Here is an 18723-nt window from a genome sequence, read left to right as displayed (position 1 = left end):
CCACCCGAAAAAAGAGGGAGCTTCACCGACCCGCGAATTACAGCGGAGGTCGGGTGGTGGGGGTGCTTTTAAAAACCCGAATGAAAGAAAAAAAAAAGGCAGCACGTTCTCAGGGGGAACAAGAATGGGTTATGATGTATATACTAAGGGGACGTTGTTATACCAAAAAAAAAAAAAAAAATTAAAAAAAAAATTAAAAAAAAAAAAAAAAACAAAACAAAAAAAACAAAAAAGAGTATGACAGGGTTCACAAAGTGGTTCCAAGGTGAAATATTCTCTGTTGTTTGTTGATATATATTATGATAATGAGAATGATGATGAGAAAGTGGAAGAATGAAAAGACGCAATTGAGAAAGGATATGGATCTATATGCAGTTGAAAAAGGAACAACCTAAACTTGCTACATACCCAAGCCATCTTTCCTGATCCTATCCATTTGTGTTACATTACGCTTTTGATTTTTTTTGGAACTTTTTATTTTATTTTTTTTTTATTTTTTTTGTATGTAACCATCTGTTGGGAAACATACAATTTCTCTTCCTTTATTTCTGTGGAACTCCTAAAAGATCGTATCTCTAAAAACTTGGCTTGTTAATTATTATGTTTTATATTCGAATTTAGTACGTTGGAACTTAACTTTGAGGCTAACTTAGTTTGCCAACTGTTGATCGGAGGGCGCTATAATCGGTATATATTAGTATTGTGTATTTCTACTTTTTGTTAATGCCAACAGGGGGAAATGAATGCAAACTTAACTTAAATTGATCACTTGAGTCCGTCTCACTACTCTCTTCTCGATGTAAGTTTATAAAATTTTATTTCTCGTTCTTAATTTTATTTTCGTTTATTAAAATTAATTTCAATTTTCCTTAATTTCATTTAGGAAATTTAGATTAATTTTTATAAAAATACTTTATTTAATTTATTGCTTTATATTTATGCTAATTGATTATTATTGCATTTAGTGAAAGTTTGCTTATGTTGTCATCACCAAAAAGGGGGAATATTGTTGACCCTAAAGTTTTGATGATGACAAAGCAAACTCCTGACAATTGGTTAAGTTATGTTGCATAATAGGTTCCGAGATCCTTAGAGGGATAATGCTAAGTTAAGGAGATCCTGAGTTGGATAAACTAAGCAACGTGGAATATAAGCAAGTAATTGACCCATGTCAGACACTACATTGAAGAAATAATCATTAAGCAAGGCGAGATCCTTAGGCGAGTTCCTAAGGCGAGATCCTCATATATTATGTGGATCCTCGATGTTCCAGAGAAGGAACAAATTGGGAAGTTTTCGAGTGAAGCTTCTAAAGGTGCAACATGAAGACTACAACATATGAGTTTATGTTTAGGATTTATGTAAGTATTTAATATTGTTTATACGTAATTTGGAACGAAAGGAACCTAAGTATTTTGGTACGTTTTAAATGAAATATGTTAACTGTAATTATAAAAGAGTTTTAACTTGGAAAATCTTTTTAATAAATAAAATGAATTTAATTAATAAATGAAACATAGGATTCTGATTTATTATCCTTGTTTCTCAAGTAAAAGATTTTCCATGTTCCTTGAAACTCTCCCCACGTATTTCTGTTTAACGTACATTTAGTGTTTTGATTTGGTCTCCCTTGTTTCTCTCCAACTATGCCCATGTTACTGAGCAGTAACTGTTAGTGGGTAGTTGAGGAGAACATGGGTACCCAACCCTAAGTAAAACTCTCCTATAAAAGGAGAAGAGTTTTGGCTTTTCAAAACACAACTGATTTCTACAAAATCTATCTTAAAGAGCTTAAACGTTTTAAAAGAATCAGTTGGCAAAATAGAGTGTTCCTTGAGTTCCTTATTATTATAAGCTTTATTACGTACTAGAATCTATCTATCATATTGTATTTTGGGTTTAAGGATTGAGTGATCCTTGAGTGACTTAGAGTTAAGTCAAAGAGAGAAAGAGCGACTAAGAGTTTAGTCAAAGAGAGAAACAGCGACTTAGAGTTAAGTCAAAGAGAAAAGGAGCGACTTAGAGTTAAGTCAGAGAGAGAAAGAGTAGCACAGTAATCGAAGGGGATTGCTGTGGGGAACTCGTGTTCGAGAGGAACTCGAGTTAAAGAGTGTATTTGTAATAGAGTTATTGCATTAATACAAAAGAGTAGTGAGGTTCTTCTTGATTAGGGTCAAGAAGGTTCCTCCGTTTTATATCTTTCTTCGCTCATTGTTCTCAGTCTCTTTATTGTTTAAATTCCGCAAGAAACTTACTCAAGTTCCCAAGAAACAATTCACCCCCCCTCTTGTCAAGTGTTCCTACTGAACTATCATACATATTTTTACCTTAATTTGTAAAGAAATTGTGTACAGATTTCCTTTTTCTAAAATTTACTCTTGGAGATAAATGAAGTCAATACCTAATCTATTTATTTATTTCATAAACTGTTGTAATCATGTCTACAAAAAAAACTATGGAAAATCAAAAGAACCAAACTTGTGCAAAGATTCGGCACAACTAGGTCATACACGGAATGAAACACCATTGTCACCAAATATACTATGATTAACTAAATACTTTGAAGTTTGAAGCAATATGCACAATTTTCTGATAAAACAAACCTTCCTGAAAATAGGAGACATCATCAGCGATGCATGTTCTGAGCCTGGAGAAGCCCATCGCGAATTTGAGCAGCCACATCACGAACTGCACCAGGTCCGTGAGGGATGAAGACTGTAGAAGATTTAGATGAAGCTCCAATGTCCTTCATTGTGTCAAAATATTGGGTGACTAGAACCATATCCATGACATCCTTAGCACTGGTTCCAGGTACATTTCCAGAGAAGCCAAGCACACTGTCTTTTAGACCATCTACAATAGCTTGACGCTGACGAGCAATACCTAATCCTGACAGGTACTTGGATTCAGCTTCACCCTCAGCTCTCTTTATCTGTATGATTTTCTCTGCCTCTACCTTCTCATTGGCTGCCAACCTCAGTCTTGCAGCTGAAAATTTTAGAGAGTGGTTAGAACAAAAAGCATATTGTAATTACCTTTCCATATTTCAATCAATGGTTCAGAAACCAGGATATACATTGGTAGTTTACTACTGCTGATAATATACTACCCAATGTCGCAGCTACTACAACGGATAGCTCAAACAGAAAGAAGTACAATTACCAGCATTGATCTCATTCATCGCGTGTTTAACATGCTTGTCTGGTTCTATATCGACAATGAGTGTTTGTACAATCTCATAACCATATGCAGACATTGCCTGTAAGGATAGAGGGGAGAAATTAGAAGTTGATATCCAAAGGAGAAAAGCAACACCAGACATAAAAAAAACATATATACGAAGTATAATAAAAAATAACCTTTTCCAGTTCGTCTTCCACTGCTTTTGCAATATCATTCTTTTGCTCAAAATCGTCGTCCAGATTCAGTTTTGGGACAGTGGCTCGAATGACTAGAAAACAGAAGAAGATGACCGAATTTTAGGGAGACTGAAATTTAACAACTTGAACGGATATTTCTTGTTAAAAAGGCAAATTTGTTCTCTGTACCGTCAAAGACATAGGCCTGAATCTGAGCTCTTGTATTGGTCAGTTTGTAGAAAGCATCACTTGCCTTATCAGACAAGGGCACGGTACTGTATAGATGCCACTACATTGACAAATACATTGTCCTGCAAAAACAAACCACATTATACAAATTAATGACCGTAAAACATCTCATCAACAAACATGAGTAAAAAGTAAATGCAGCAACACTAAATAAGCCAGGGCACTGAAAACTTCAATGGTTATATACCTCTATTCATTGATATTGAAATGTAAGCAACTAAGCACTCACCTTATTGAACATATTAGTTTAATTGAATGAAAGAAAGATTGCATACAAATCCGATTAATTCAATTTATGCCAAATTTAAAGGATGCAGTTTTGTCCATTCAAAGGGAGTGCATACCAACCTTAGTTTTTGTCTCGCATTTCACATCAAACTGTTGCAATCTCAGTGTGAGATATCCAGCAATGTTCCTCCCCATAATCCAAGGAACAAAGTGGCATCCTGGCTCAAGCACCTCAGAAAATCTGCCAAAATCTTCCTTAATAGCTACTTGTGATTGCCCAACTTGTACACAGCAAATTGCGTTGCCCATTTCCTTGAAAATAACTGCTCTCTGCTGGTTATGCTTACGAAAAAAGTTTCTGCGAAGTTAGTAGTGTATCATCCTATCAGTCCAACAAAAGGAAAACAACCCTCTTCAAGTGGAAATATCTAGTTAAGCTCAGTGATGAATGAACACTACAACATACTCCAATAATGAACAAGTTGAGTTGCTAATTTTCTTCATCAAAACTCAAGTTAGAGTGATTATGTGTTTTCGCTATCAAATAGGGAGTATAAAATTATGGAGTCCTGCGTCACATTCCTTTATATATGAGGAGAAAATGTGAGATAGACCATTAATGGGTATGAAAATATCCTTAGATACACGGTAGGTGGAGTCAATAAACAATTATAGTTATGATGCAGATTGGTATTCAAATTCATTCACTGGTTTTTAAATCATAGATCAATTGGGCAATTTTCATGAAAAAAAAAATTAACATACTACTCCAGGTGATGCAACACTACAGTAATAATAGTAAAATCATAATTTTTGAACATCGGAGAAATTTATGCAAAAACCCTAATCCAAATTAAACATTATAATATAAAAATCAAATTAGGTACTGGAGTATAAGCAATTAAACACCATTGTCAAAATTCAAAGCTAAAAGAGGAATTTTCACAAACAGTTGGCGTGCGTTATCGGATTCTACCCAAAACTGGACAAATAAAACTAAAACAAAACGTCTGAATTCTAAAAACATGAAGAACATCAGTAAATTAGGAATATACCTGCGATTACGAACTCGAAATTGCGATTGAGATTTGATTAGGAGGGAGGAGGAACAGGGTGGGAGAATGGGAGATTACATATGAAGGGGGAGAGGTTTATGGTTTTACGGCGCTAATTAAGATAAGGAAGGAGCTTAGAAATTGTTATGGAAAATTCAAATTACTCGTTTTTAGGAGTTTTGAAGACATCAGAACTCGGAAGTCCTTTACGCGCCAAATTATTGCCCAGAAACTTCATAAAAAGACGACTTGATATGACACATGATTGTTTTTTTTTTGGGTTCTACTACGAGGAGTTCCCATCGCTTTCGGCGAGTGGACTAATCTTCCGCGGGAGTTTGCATGTGTACCTCGATGGGCAGCATCCCGCGGGAGTTTACAATCATGTCTAATCATGTTAATATAGTTGTAAATGCGCGATATACGTGCAAAACGAAGCTTAAAGTGCACGTAGGGTGATATAGTCTGAGCAACATAGTTATTGAGTTTGCCTTGTTATTTTTGTCCAAAATAAAGTGTTAGTATGTCATTACTTATGTTGACGGCCATACTTAAACGTGAACAATTCTATAGGTCGTACCTCTGTATCTTTGAGCTCTAATGTCAGCAATTATGTTGGACGTTGAAGTTTCAAATGTCTGAATGGATACTTGCATTGTGGTGAATTGAATGAGGAGTTCGAGCAACATAGAGATGTCATGTATGTACGGTTGTATCATGTTTGTGATGCCTAGTTGTGCGCAGTGATAAACTTTCTCTCCCTAACACTAATGTAATCAAGCTAAATTTTTGTGGCTTTTGGATAATATGCATAATGTTGTCTGTGATTTCATTAGGCCCATAGAAAACTAGGAAATAATAAACGATTGAGGGATAAAGTGTAAAAGAAAAAAAATGGAATACAACTCCTAGAAGAATTAAGCGTAACTCCTAAGAAATATAATGGGATAACTTTTACCGAGAATAATGGTATATGTTATAAATTAGGGGGCGTTTAGTTCGCGAATTTTTGGTATAAGGTATGGGATTGGAATGATCAAAACATATACCTTGTGTTTGGTTTAGAAAAATTCATTTCTAAACCCATATAACTCAAACACACAAGGTATGAGGTTTAGAAACCCAAGGGGAAGGTGAATATGGCTCATACCAAACATTTAAGCAAATAAAAGAAAATTATTCATTCCCGAATATAACCAAATACATGGTAATAGGAATCAAGTTCCAACCCCATACCAACATGCTTTCATCATTCCTGGTTCTGAAACCATACCACTACCTGAACCAAATGCCCCCTTATACTCCGCTCGTTTCTGAATAATTGAAACACTTGCCTCTGAATACTTGCAACGCTTTCTCTTTGATTATGAGAACATTAATTATTTATTGTTTCTCTCACTTCTTTACCCCGATTTGCACCAATTCTTTTATTTTATTTTCTACGCTAACCCCACTTGCGCATTAATTTTTTCATTTTCATATAATAATAATAAATACGCCTAAAACTATGCGCAAACACAAGTATCATGAAAACTCAGAAACAAACTGATTAAAGAATAAAGGTAGTCTTTTACTTTATGACCAATAAGCCGCGTTACACAATAATATTATCATAAACCGAGTGCATTGTACAATTTGTTGGTATGTCATACTACTATACTACTCCCTCCGTCTTTTTTTGTTCTTTACGTTTTTCTTTTCGGGTACGTGTCCAAAATATTCTTTACATGTCCTTTTATATTCTCATTTTCCCAATATCAGATTTTTGTTAAAAGTGAAAATACTATAAATAAACTTAATATGTCTTGTTTAAATAAAAAAAATAGAGGAATTTCAATGTAGATAAATAGTCGTTAAAACGCGTGAAAATAACAAGCGTAAAGAAAAAAAAAAGCCGGAGGAAGTAGTATACGTAGACGTAGCTTAAGGCACATGTTGGCAAGCACCAATGATATCATGCCACGTGTACTAAAACAGTGGAAATGAAGATAGGCCTCCTGCCACATGATTGGCTGGTGTTATCAAAGGAAAGATTACAGTAATGTGGGTGTAAGGAAAACACAAGATTGAAAATTTAAAATTAAAAAAGAAAAACAAACATCAAGAAAAAAAATCTTTGAGCTAATAATGGAAGCAATAGCTGCTGGTTCAACTGCTTTTTTAGGAAAGTTTGAGCAACATCATCTTCATCATGCTCAACCTTCATTTTCTCGTTCTCCAAGAACCCTCACAGTCATTGCTATGGCTTCCCAGAAGAAGGTAAAACATTCTTTTTTGTGATATTAATCAAAATCCCGTTTTTTTCCGAATTGCAATTATACGAGTAGGAACAATATGTCAAAAGTGGCCTGTGTTCAAAATAGGCGCAATTCACGTAATTGATTTTTATTAGTAATGATTAATTTGGTATTATCAATTGAGGTTGGCATGAGTGGTTAAGGGCCTCTTGCTCCTTAACCAAGGTCTCGGGTTCGAGCATTGGGAATGGAAAAAATCTCAACTGGGGGGATGCTGTCCATCGAAGTACCCATGCAAACTCCCGCGGGAGATTAGTTCACTGGCCGAAGGCGGTGGGAACTCCTCGTAGTAGAAACAAAAAAAAAAAAATTAATTTGGTATTGACACTGGTCGGTGTGTTATTGGTCTACTAGTACGCTGATAATTAACACCAATTCAATAAGAGTTCATTAGTATTGGCATACTCTTTGTTGATACTAAAAAATATTGTGTTAGATGATGTCCAATTTGATCACAAATCACCTGATGTTTATGTCATGAGATTAGTGTGTTACTATTACCGCAATAGAGTAGTTAATCTCTCTGGCTCGATAAATCTCATGAGATCAGTGTCCATCTCTCTGGCTCTAGTTTAACAAAATTCATCGAGGTGATATTTAAGACGTGGCATTGAATCTCGTCCGAATAAACTTTTGCTTTTAAAATGTATGGTTTAGAGGATCCGGACTCCATTTACTGCATGGCTTAATGTAAAATATTATTGAGAGATAAAGCTTGAATGTTATTGATTGAGCAATGCCCTATTTATAGTACAATGTTTGAGTTACGTAAGACTACTCTAAACCAACTAGGAATATAACTCTGATAATCCTAAAGAATAAAGCTAAAGCTACTGCTTATGAGAACATTAAACACTAAGGCTTATAAATAGAAATTATACTTAAACTCTAACTCTAAGAATTATCCTAGTTGTACTAGGATTATAAGTTCAATTTCGTAACACTTAATAAAATTTGTTAGAATACTACCTAGTTTTCTGACACATAATGTCAATTACTGCCTTAATTCATTTTCCGGCCAGTTAATCGACTAATGACATCATACTTACCCCTGCTAATTATACTCCTGGATTCCCTTTCCTGCAAATTTTTTGACTCACTAACCTCTGAAAGATGCTGGTTCAGTTGGGTTTTTCATGTTGCGACCTTTATCTTTTCGTATATTATATATTTTGTATATCTCCTTTGATCATAGGTGAACAAGTATGACCCAGGGTGGAAAAAACAATGGTTTGGAGCAGGACTATTTTTCGAAGGGAGTGAAGAACTTGAAGTAGACGTGTTCAAGAAGTTAGAGAAGCGAAAAGTCCTTAGCAATGTTGAAAAAGCTGGGTTACTATCAAAGGCACAAGACCTTGGATTCACACTTTCATCAATTGAGAAACTAGGGGTGTTATCTAAAGCAGAGGATTTGGGTTTGTTGAGCTTATTGGAGAAATCGGCTAGTTTGTCTCCTGCAGCCTTGGCATCCGCCTCATTGCCCTTGCTAGTGGCGGCCATTGCAGCGTTTATTCTTATCCCACATGACTCGGCTGCCCTTGTCGCGGTTCAAACGGTGATTGCCGGTACTCTTTTTGCCGGGGCTGCCGGGTTGTTTATCGGTTCTGTTGTTTTGGATGGGTTACAGGAAGATTAAGTGGTCATTCACTGGGGTTGTAACTTGTAAGCTAGTCGTCTATCTGTATATGTTACTACGTTTGTAATTGTGGATGTCAACTAGTTTAGTTGATACGGCTGATACCCAAGTCATGTGGTTAAATCCTGTCTATGCCAATTGCCCTTTATGACTCTCTTTACCACCAAAGGAGAAAAACTATGTTGGTAGTTGAAGTAATAATAGATCAAAGGAGGAGTAACAATTTGGGGTGAAAAACATGTTTGTTTAAGAATGAAGATATTTTGTGAAAATTGTAAGCAAGAACTAGGACTCTTGTGGATTGAATCTACATGTATGAATTTTGTACAACAGATGATTATTCATATTATATAGAGGAAACTTAATGGTTCATGATTGGTTTGCAATCTTGCATACTTTTTAGTTATGAGGATGCATCTCCTTGATCAAATGGTATTTTTAAGCTTATTTTATGTGGGTAGACCCGACCAAATATCTGTCTGGTCTAAAGAAATATCAGATCGGAGCATGATATTTCCGCCCAAATTTTGAAAAGTGATTTAAATTTTGAGCGTCCAAACTATTCTACACCTATTTATTTTCGTACTTTGCATGTACTATTTGATAAGTTTTAGGTTTGGGTCTCCCTCGGCCCTCCCCCTCATTTGTATTCCATGACTCATTCGCACCAAGTACAAACAAAAGAAAAATATTTATCTTATTATCATGATTAACAAATTTAATCCCTAATTTCAGTGCATGTTATATCTATATAATTCTAACTCTAGAATCTTAATACATACAAACTTAGACAATATTCTGTATATATTTGTAGTATCAAATAATACAAGGAGTAAAATTATATATTATTAAGAGTATTAATTAAACTAGTACACTTAGAAGTGCATTTGACATAGGACTAATTAGTAATCCTTATTAGAGTAGTTGCAAGAGTTAACTACTTGTACTCCATATTTTGGTAAATTTTAATTTATGTATAAAGAAAATTTTAGCACTCTCTCTCCTCCTAAGAGGACTCCTCGTTGTTGTAGAAATTGAGGAGATGATTCCTTTCTGGAAGAGGAATAACATTCATCCTCTATTTGGAGAGGATAGCTCATGTGCTCAAGAGGAAACTTTGACAAGTTAAATTTCACACTTGTCACATTAATAGTGGTTGTCAAACTTATATTTTTAATGGTTATAATTATTTAAATGATAATAAAATTAAAACGGAAACTATTTTTTTTTAAAAAGAACACCAACGACCATACAAAAAAATTATCTATAAAATGAACCTAATTTTTACCTATTTTCATATACTTTATTTTTATCGTAAAGTATATCTATTATCATATTTAATTATTTATTATATGTGTGACGATCATTTTATTTACTAATGAATTGATTTAAATTATCCTTAATATTTAAATTTCTGTATAAATATTGAATTATTATCATAATTTGATTTTAATAATTTTAAAATTAGTTAAATTATCTTTAATCTAATTTTAATAAGTTGACATATTGAAAATTAATTCATTTAATTTAATAGAATATGTGGTGGGGTATATGTATAAAGAGAGAGCAAGTGAGAGAGGATACTCTTAGTTGTGGGACAAATTGAAGAAAGAGGAAGAAGGAGATAATGTGAAATGATGTGGAGGAAAGAAATTGTGATGTGTCAAAAGAAGAAGAGGAGAGATAAAAATAAGAGGATAAATCTTTTCGGGATTTAAAAGCTATGTAAAATTATCGTACGCTTTTAATTTTTTTTGGTGTTAGCAACCGGTTCACCCTTAGGGTTAAGTTCAGCCCCAATCATCACTGAACCAACCGTCAATTGGTATCCTAAGCTTTTAATGACAAAGGCTGAAGGGTATTGTTTTCTAGGGTTTTTGAAAGGGTTTTAGACTGTCAAAACTCAAAACTCAAAACTCCTCCATTGTTGCAGTTCCAAACTATTGAAGCTACACACACCTATCTCCAATGGCGTCCAACCGCGACAAAATCCACAACCTCGACGATTCAGATGTCGACGAACTCGATGTTGACGAAGCTTGGAATGATTGGAACGCAGATGAAAAGGACGAAAATGGCGATGATGATTCCGAATTCAAGTGTTTGTTCTGTAATATCAACTTCACTTCTTCCGATTCAATGATTCAACATTGCGATTCAACTCACCGTTTTGATTTTCCTAATCTAAAAAAGAGCTTAGGGTTGGACTTCTATGGCTGCTTTAAGCTTGTTAATTATGTTAGGGCTATGGTAAGTTTGCCTTAATCCTTCCAGTTTTCAATATTTGTGTGATTTTGTTAGTCTATTCAATTGAATGCTTGTTACTTTTGTTAATATCATGTTGAATTTAGTTTCTTAATTGATTCGTTAATGTTTTAGAATCCAATTCTTTTGCTGTGTTACTTAGACTTGGTACATTTGAGTCTGTCGGACACGGTTATATGTTATAGTGTTTGAGTCGGCTAATTTGTGAAAGTTTTTTTTTTTGTTGATTAAAAATGAAGCATCAAAGTGCCCATGTCAGATTGAGGATTATAGGTAAAATGAAGCGTCTGAGTAATATAGGTTTCCCCCTGTTAAGAGTTTTTTTTTTTAATATATTTGTTGCCAACTTTTGGAATTGAAAGTGTGTAAACAAGGCATTAATGTTTTACCAATTTTGTTGAATAATGTAATGGGTATCATGGTATTATGTTATTATGTTATTCCTATTCGTATGAATGTGGTGGTTTTCTTTGTAGGTAGCACAAAACAGCTGTTGGAGTTGTGGCCATCAGTGCAAGTCCAATCAAGAGCTGCTAAATCATCTCCATCAGACTAACGTTTCACAAGAGTTGAAGCTTTTGTGGGATGATGATAGATATCTGCAACCTTTTATGGAAGGAGATTCTTTGCTCTATAGCTTTGATCAAGATGAAGATTTCGAAGAAGATGACTGTATGCAGTCTGTTGATGAGGAGGAACTATCACGGATAGTGAGAGAAGCAAAGGAAGTGTCGCGTATATTGGGTGATGTGGAGAAAATATGCTCTGATGATGAAGTGATGGTAGACGCTGATGCGTCTAGCCCCACTGATTCGAATAGGGAAGTGACAAAAGTTATGCCTTCTACTTCTATTGGTAGCTCTTCTAGGGAAGCAGTGGTAAATGGAGTTGATGCTGGATGCGATTTATCGGATGCAATGAAAAAGAATTTGTCCCTTAGAGCTTCTTTTGGTAGAGTTGCAGCATCCGATATTAAGAAAGTAAATGAAAGTTATTTTGGATCCTACAGCTCCTTTGGTATCCATCGGGAGATGTTAAATGACAAGGTACTGAACAGGAACAATTCAAATTTTTGGTGCAATTGCCCGGGAATATACAAGCAAATTGTATTCTGAATAACAACTGAATTCCCTTTTCATTAGGTTTCTTAGAACCTATGTCGTGATGATACTGTAGTTGTTTGTTATGTTGGCCTCATTACTATGATTGACGAGACCTCCTTATGGTGCTGCAGGTTAGAATGGATTCATATAGTCAAGCTATTCTGAAAAATCCATCTCTTCTTGGTGGTGCTGCTGTGATGGATGTTGGTTGTGGGACTGGTATACTAAGGTGAGACCTCTTTCAGATGCATATAGTGACGTGTACAATCACGTTTGCATATGCTGCTGCTCTAACATTGCACATTATGTATTTTAGGTGATTGTTCCGATAGTAATGTGTGTTTTTGTTTGTTTGTTACTTCCTCTGTTTTTAAAAAATTGCAACACTTTGACTAGCACGTTTACCAAGATACAATTTTGATCATTATTATCTCTAGTTATATTTTCTAAAAAATTATTTAAATTTAATATTGTGACTGCATTAATGAAATCAATTCAACGGCTTTTACTTGATAATATTTGTTTTTAATAATGCATGAAAGTTGGTGTACGAATAGTGACAAAACTAAAAGTGTTGTGATTTTTTTTGAAATAAAGGAAGTATTTTACCGTGTGCATTGACGCATTGTTGCAAATCTTAGTGCATAAAATTTGAGGTTTGCCAATGGGTAGAATTGTGCTTGAAGCTTCTTGAAAACCTGCTTGTCGACATTGGTCTTACTCTCTTGTTTGCCTGTAACTTCAATTCCTGATTGTAGTTTTTTCGTGAAGTCTGTCCAGTCTTGAATTTGCCACCATGTTTTACAATAATTACAAGGCTAGTTCACTTTTTGGGGAATATGAGTAACTACGAAAGCATTCTAATGCTTTGACACTCTTGCTGGATGCAATGGGTTGAATGATGTTGGAGAAATGATTGGAAGCAGAACTTATAGGATATTAGCAGCGCAGTTCTATTGAATGTTAACTAGTTTTTGATTTTATGCGATGCATTAATGGTAGTCATATCAGGAGAGAGGAGAAAAAGATGTAGGACTTTGATTGCATAATCAAAGGTTACAATAGATGAAGTAGTGGAGTTAATTACAGAGGTGGTAGTAATGGAAAGGGAGGAGGTTAGATGAAGGTTGGAGGATCAAATTAGTTGCGGGGGAAACAATAGCAAACTCTTCTATTTCCATGGTCAAATGTACTGTGCTAATGATATTGATGTACGTTAGTTTATCATCATTCCACCAATTGGTTTTGTGGTTAAACCACTCACAAGTATTTAGAGGTATTGGGTTCAAGCATTGAATAATGCATTATTTTTAAAAGCAAGTAAACATGTCAAAGAAATCTCATGATGTGGCGCCATGTAAGTGACATATCATTGCAAAGGTGGAGGCTGGAGGGTCAAGGTGTCGTGACGCCTTTTAGTACATACTTTTGCTTAAGGTAGGTCAAGTTCACAACAAAGAAATAATAGGTACCTTTATGTAGCAATCGCACGGATGAGAGAATGTGAAATTACTTATTATAGAAATTGGTTACGATGTGTTCATGCTTATTGCTAAACATAGAAAAGCTCCTGTAAATAAATGAATTGCCGTGAAAATAATTTGAAAGCATCAATTGGTATAGTTGATAGTAAGAAGGGAATGATTGAGGTTAGGTCTATTATAGAAATAACTTGTTTGGTAAGAGTTCTTTGGCTATGATATATTATAGCTAGTTTCTATTCCCGTAATTAAATAGCTGATCATTGCATAAGAGGAGAATTTTGATTGATGATTTTTTTTTGTAACAATCTACTATTTGAACTTTGAATGATAGCATTTTCATTTCATTTTTAAAGAAATGCTACATTTTCATTTTCATTTTCATTTTGTCTTGCCCTTGCTAAAAATGAAGTGAATCAGGTAAATAAGTAGTAAAATGTAGACCTAGGGCAGCATACTGTTTATTTTTTGGGTGCAACTTAGGATATAATGCTTCAAACCATATGTTTCAATAGCTGGACCTCTTCATATCTTGCTTTAGTGGGATTATTTTTTCACCTTGAATTATGTTTTACTGGTCTAATAGGTTCAAACAAGTTCAGATTAGAGCTAATAAGTTAATGTAAGGGCTATTAAACTCATTATACTACTAAATATAAGGGAAACTTAGTTGAGAATAGTTCAGGGTCTTCAAGTGGAAATAGTGGACTCTAATGTTGGGTTATTATTGTAGTATATGTTCCAAGGCTTCCAACTTCCAATAGTTTAGGTGTAGCATTTATTGTACTCATTTTCTGTCCTTCCTTTTAGCTTAATCTTAATTCCTATTTCTCTTAGTCTTTTTGCAGCCCAGGCAGGGGCTTCGAGAGTTATAGCAGTGGATGCAAGTGAGAAGATGGTTGCTGTGGCTAGTCAGGTATTCTAACCTTTTTAGCTTCACCTATTGATCTTACATTTCCAACATCAGTATCAGCTTCATCAGATATTCCTTTACATGATGATGTGCATTGTGCTGTTCCTAGATTGCGAAAGAAAATGGCTTTTTAAGGAATGCGAGTACTTGCAAAGGTAGTAAGCAGAGCTCTGACGTAGTTGAAGTTGTCCATGGTATGATTGAGGACATTGAGAAATCGATATCAATTGAACCCCATACCATAGATGTCTTATTGAGTGAATGGATGGGTTACTGTTTGCTCTATGAATCAATGCTCAGCTCTGTCCTCTTCGCAAGGGATCGATGGCTGAAGCCTGGGGGTGCCATTCTGCCAGATACAGCAACTATGGTAAGCTCTTTATATTTGTTCTGGAATTGTTTGTCGAGGTTTAATGAGGTTTTGTACAACTGTACAATTACTATGAGATACCTAAATGGTCAAGTGGTACCAAGTTACCTGTTGTGAGATAGTTTCAGACTTTCACGAGCATGAATATTTTTTTAAAAAATTTTCCTTTAACTGAATACTTGGTAACAGCTTCATTTCATGTAAATATGTGGTAACCCCCTGTTGTTTCTCTTTGCCGTTATTCTATTAAGTTTTATTTTCTGTTTGCTTCTTTTATGTATTGATGTTGTTAGAACTTATGTCATTGTCAACTTTCTCCAGTTTGCTGCAGGTTTTGGAAGGGGTTGTACCAGTCTTCCCTTTTGGGAAAATGTTTATGGTATTGACATGTCTTCCGTTGGCAAGGAACTTGTTAAAGATGCAGCCGAGCATCCTATAGTTGATTTTGTTGATAGTAATGATATTGTGACTGAGACTGCATCTCTGAAGGTGTGTTCTTCTCCTTATCCTCTTCTAGGGATAAAAAACTCTAGTGCATATTCTGGTTAGTACTATATCCTGATATGCTAATTTCTTTCGTTTCAGAACTTTGATTTGGCAACCATGAAAATAGAAGACATGGATTTTACTTCTAGCATCGAGTTGCAACCGAAGTCGGCTAGTGTTGCTGAATCAAGTGACAAGAAACACGGGCTGACGTGGTGTCATGGAGTTGTTCTATGGTTTGACACCGGATTTACGAGCAGATTTTGCAAAGAAATGCCAGCTAACTTGTCCACATCCCCGTACACGCCAAAGACACATTGGGCCCAGACAATTTTCACCTTTAGGGAGCCTATATCACTCTCATCAGGAAGACTTGATGCTAAGAGTTCAGGTGTCGTTGGTACTGATTCATGCCCAGCCTCTAAGATTGAGGTACGCATTAGTATTGCTCGTGCACCGCAGCACCGAGCCATTGACATATCAATGGAGACTTCAGCAATCAGCCATGATTGCCGAAGGCAAGCTTGGCCTGTACAAATTTTCAACCTCTCTTAGAAGGTTACATTTTTTATGTCCTGTTATTGTTGTATCATAGTCTTATTTCTCCCTTTATTTTCTTGTTCTTTTTGTTACATTTTATAGCCATTGATGGCCTCCATATATGGACATCGATAAATTTTGTTTCCTTTGGTATATTGGAGATTTTTTTTCGTTCTTTAACCATTGCCTAAGCTTTTTCACTTTACAGTAAAATCTTGGCTTCTTATTTTCAATCTAAACATATACCCCGTAGCTTACTAGTTTAGTATCCGTGCAACGCACGATTATTACGGAGTAACTATTTACAGAAATGTTAATAAAATATATTTCGTCAATGAGTTTATCAACATTAATTGATTTAATTTTCACCAAAAAGAAATTAAAAAAAAAATAAGTTAGAGATTGGAACTATAATTTGAACTGCAATTAAAAACCAATGTTTTGATTTATTATATTTCATTATTTTAATTTTCTATAATAATTAATATATATACAAAAACTTTCTAAAAAGTTATGTTCGGAATAAAAACTTCATTCTCTCCCCATTGGAGATTATCTTTACCAATTTATTGTGTTTTATCTCTCTTCTTGTGAGAGTTTGGGGCTATGTTTTTAATTTCAATTTATTGATGAAGATTTGTGCGATGTTACAACAAATATTAGTTTTATGTCTACACTCAATTAAATTAAATTTAATTCAATCCCAAAACTACAACAGATCGAAAAACTCCCCTCGTTGAAGTCTGTATCAAACATCGATGTGAAAAAGGCTTTGTCATTGTCAGATCTCATCCCCAACAATCGTGGTTTTGCCGGATTAGAATTTCGTTTGATCCTAGTTGTTTTGTATTTGTTAGTTTTGATTTTTATTGTAGATGTCGTATAACTATTTTATTAATGAACTAATTTTACCTTCAAAAAAAAAGTTAACTAAATTTATCTAAACTTATTTTCCTTGAAATAAGTGTATTAATATTTACTTTCAAAATAAGGTAACAATTTGCCAATTTTTTTTTATTTCAGTTCTTTATAAAAATTCTCATATTTACTCTTTTCGCAACTTTTTCTTTTTCCCTTTTCACCCATTATTCAGCTAACTTTTTACTTAAATTATTAATTTCACTACGTAATTTTTTGGAAGATACGGCACATTCATTTTTCGTACGTAAGACAAAATGATTTTAAGTCGCTATTAAGTTAATATAATACAAAGAAGTTTAAAATGTTGTTAAAAAGTTTAGAAAATTATTTCTTATTTAAATTAATCAATACACAGTACATTTTTTTCAGATAATAATTTATATAATGCATATGAGAGATATGAGCTACAATTAACTTTCTACACTAAGGATTGATAGCTACATCAAAAAAAAAATCACCATTTTTGCAAGTTTTACTAATAAATATAATTTAAATTAAAAAAAATAAGAACCCTAAAGACTCACTAGGAGATGACACGTGTATTTATGATATGTCTTTTAATATATAGGTTACTAGTCTTATATGCACGTGATGCGTGCAAATATTAAAAAAAAAGTTTGATCCCCTTAAGCAAATATACTGTAAAATCAAGATCAAATCATCAGTATTAACAAATAACACAAATTTTTCATAATTCTTTTATTTTATCTTAAAAGAATTTTGAAAGCAAAAAATACATAATCTCTACTGTATTATATTAGTGAAGAAAACTAAGCAAACTACACACTGTACTTATATTCTGCGAGGTACGCTTAGAGCATCCTCACAAACAATCTAACACAAAACATACACGGCAGATCAGACTCACTAAAACATACTCCTAATAGATTACACCTGATGAAATGGAAACCATATGAAGCATAATGACCAAACTATAGGAACTCAAGACTACGTAAACCATATAAATCAAAGCAAACTCATCTATAGTGAGCCTCCTACCACAAACTGGTGTTGACTGCAACTATAGGAACTCAAGACTACTCATCCTTCACCCATTTCAAGAAATCAGACGTGGTTCACCATTCTGACCTTCAAAGATTTCTAAAAAAACTCAAATGAACGCATTGTCATAAATTTAACACCAGATTATAATTACTAATAAAAAAACAAAAACATGACCAAATTTAATTTCATACTTTTAAGCATTGAATCTAAATGTATTCTAATGGGCAGTCTCAAATAGGGATGGCAATGGGTAGGGTCTGGGTAGGGTCTAGTAATACCCGGACCCGGATCCTAACTTTTTGACATATACCCATACCCTACCCTTACCCTATAGGGTCTAAAATTTTAAGACCCTTACCCGGACCCTATGGGTTCGACAGGGTATGGGTAGGGTCTAGGGTCTTATGCGGATCCGCGTTAAAATATAACTTTTATTTCATTTTTTGTATGCAATTATATGTAATATGCAAAAATAATACAAGAACAACGATTAATAAGACATTTTAAAACAAATAAATAGCTAGTCTTCAAAAATTATCCTTGTCTTTCCTTAAACACAATACATTTTAAAGTACGAAGCTCATAAGTTACAAAATCCCACATTCTTAACTACACAACATTAATGTTAATAAATAGTCAGTACTTTAGTAGTAGTTATCGTCCATATCATCATCTACTTCATCATCAAGATCCTACAAAAAAAAGTGAAGTACATAAAAATAACAAAATTTAAGCGGGTCTACATATAGGGTATGGGTAGGGTATGGGTAGGGTACGGGTCTGAAAAATTAAGACCCTTACCCTACCCTAAAAAA

At 34.3% G+C, this 18723-nt stretch overlaps 2 protein-coding genes and 1 pseudogene across 2 annotated transcripts; 2 read left to right on the top strand and 1 right to left on the bottom strand.

Moving 5' to 3' along the window:
• Positions 1–2385: 2385 nt before the first annotated feature.
• Positions 2386–5140, bottom strand: LOC110790492 (hypersensitive-induced response protein 1-like; annotated as a pseudogene).
• A 1798-nt stretch (positions 5141–6938) lies between these two features.
• Positions 6939–9196, top strand: LOC110790491 (uncharacterized). Its single transcript, XM_021995281.2, has 2 exons — positions 6939–7150; positions 8384–9196. The coding sequence occupies exons 1-2, from the start codon at positions 7019–7021 to the stop codon at positions 8822–8824; spliced, it is 573 nt and encodes a 190-aa protein (XP_021850973.2). The 5' UTR covers positions 6939–7018; the 3' UTR covers positions 8825–9196.
• A 1495-nt stretch (positions 9197–10691) lies between these two features.
• On the top strand, positions 10692–16127 carry LOC110790490 (probable protein arginine N-methyltransferase 3). Its single transcript, XM_021995280.2, has 7 exons — positions 10692–11074; positions 11566–12135; positions 12324–12421; positions 14511–14589; positions 14696–14956; positions 15278–15445; positions 15542–16127. Exons 1-7 carry the CDS (start codon positions 10793–10795, stop codon positions 15995–15997), a joined length of 1914 nt encoding a protein of 637 aa, XP_021850972.2. The 5' UTR covers positions 10692–10792; the 3' UTR covers positions 15998–16127.
• The last annotated feature ends 2596 nt before the right edge of the window (positions 16128–18723 follow it).

Source organism: Spinacia oleracea, chromosome 5, assembly GCF_020520425.1.
Source record: "Spinacia oleracea cultivar Varoflay chromosome 5, BTI_SOV_V1, whole genome shotgun sequence".
Lineage (NCBI taxonomy): Eukaryota > Viridiplantae > Streptophyta > Magnoliopsida > Caryophyllales > Amaranthaceae > Spinacia > Spinacia oleracea.
This window is presented reverse-complemented; position numbering and strand designations above follow the sequence as displayed.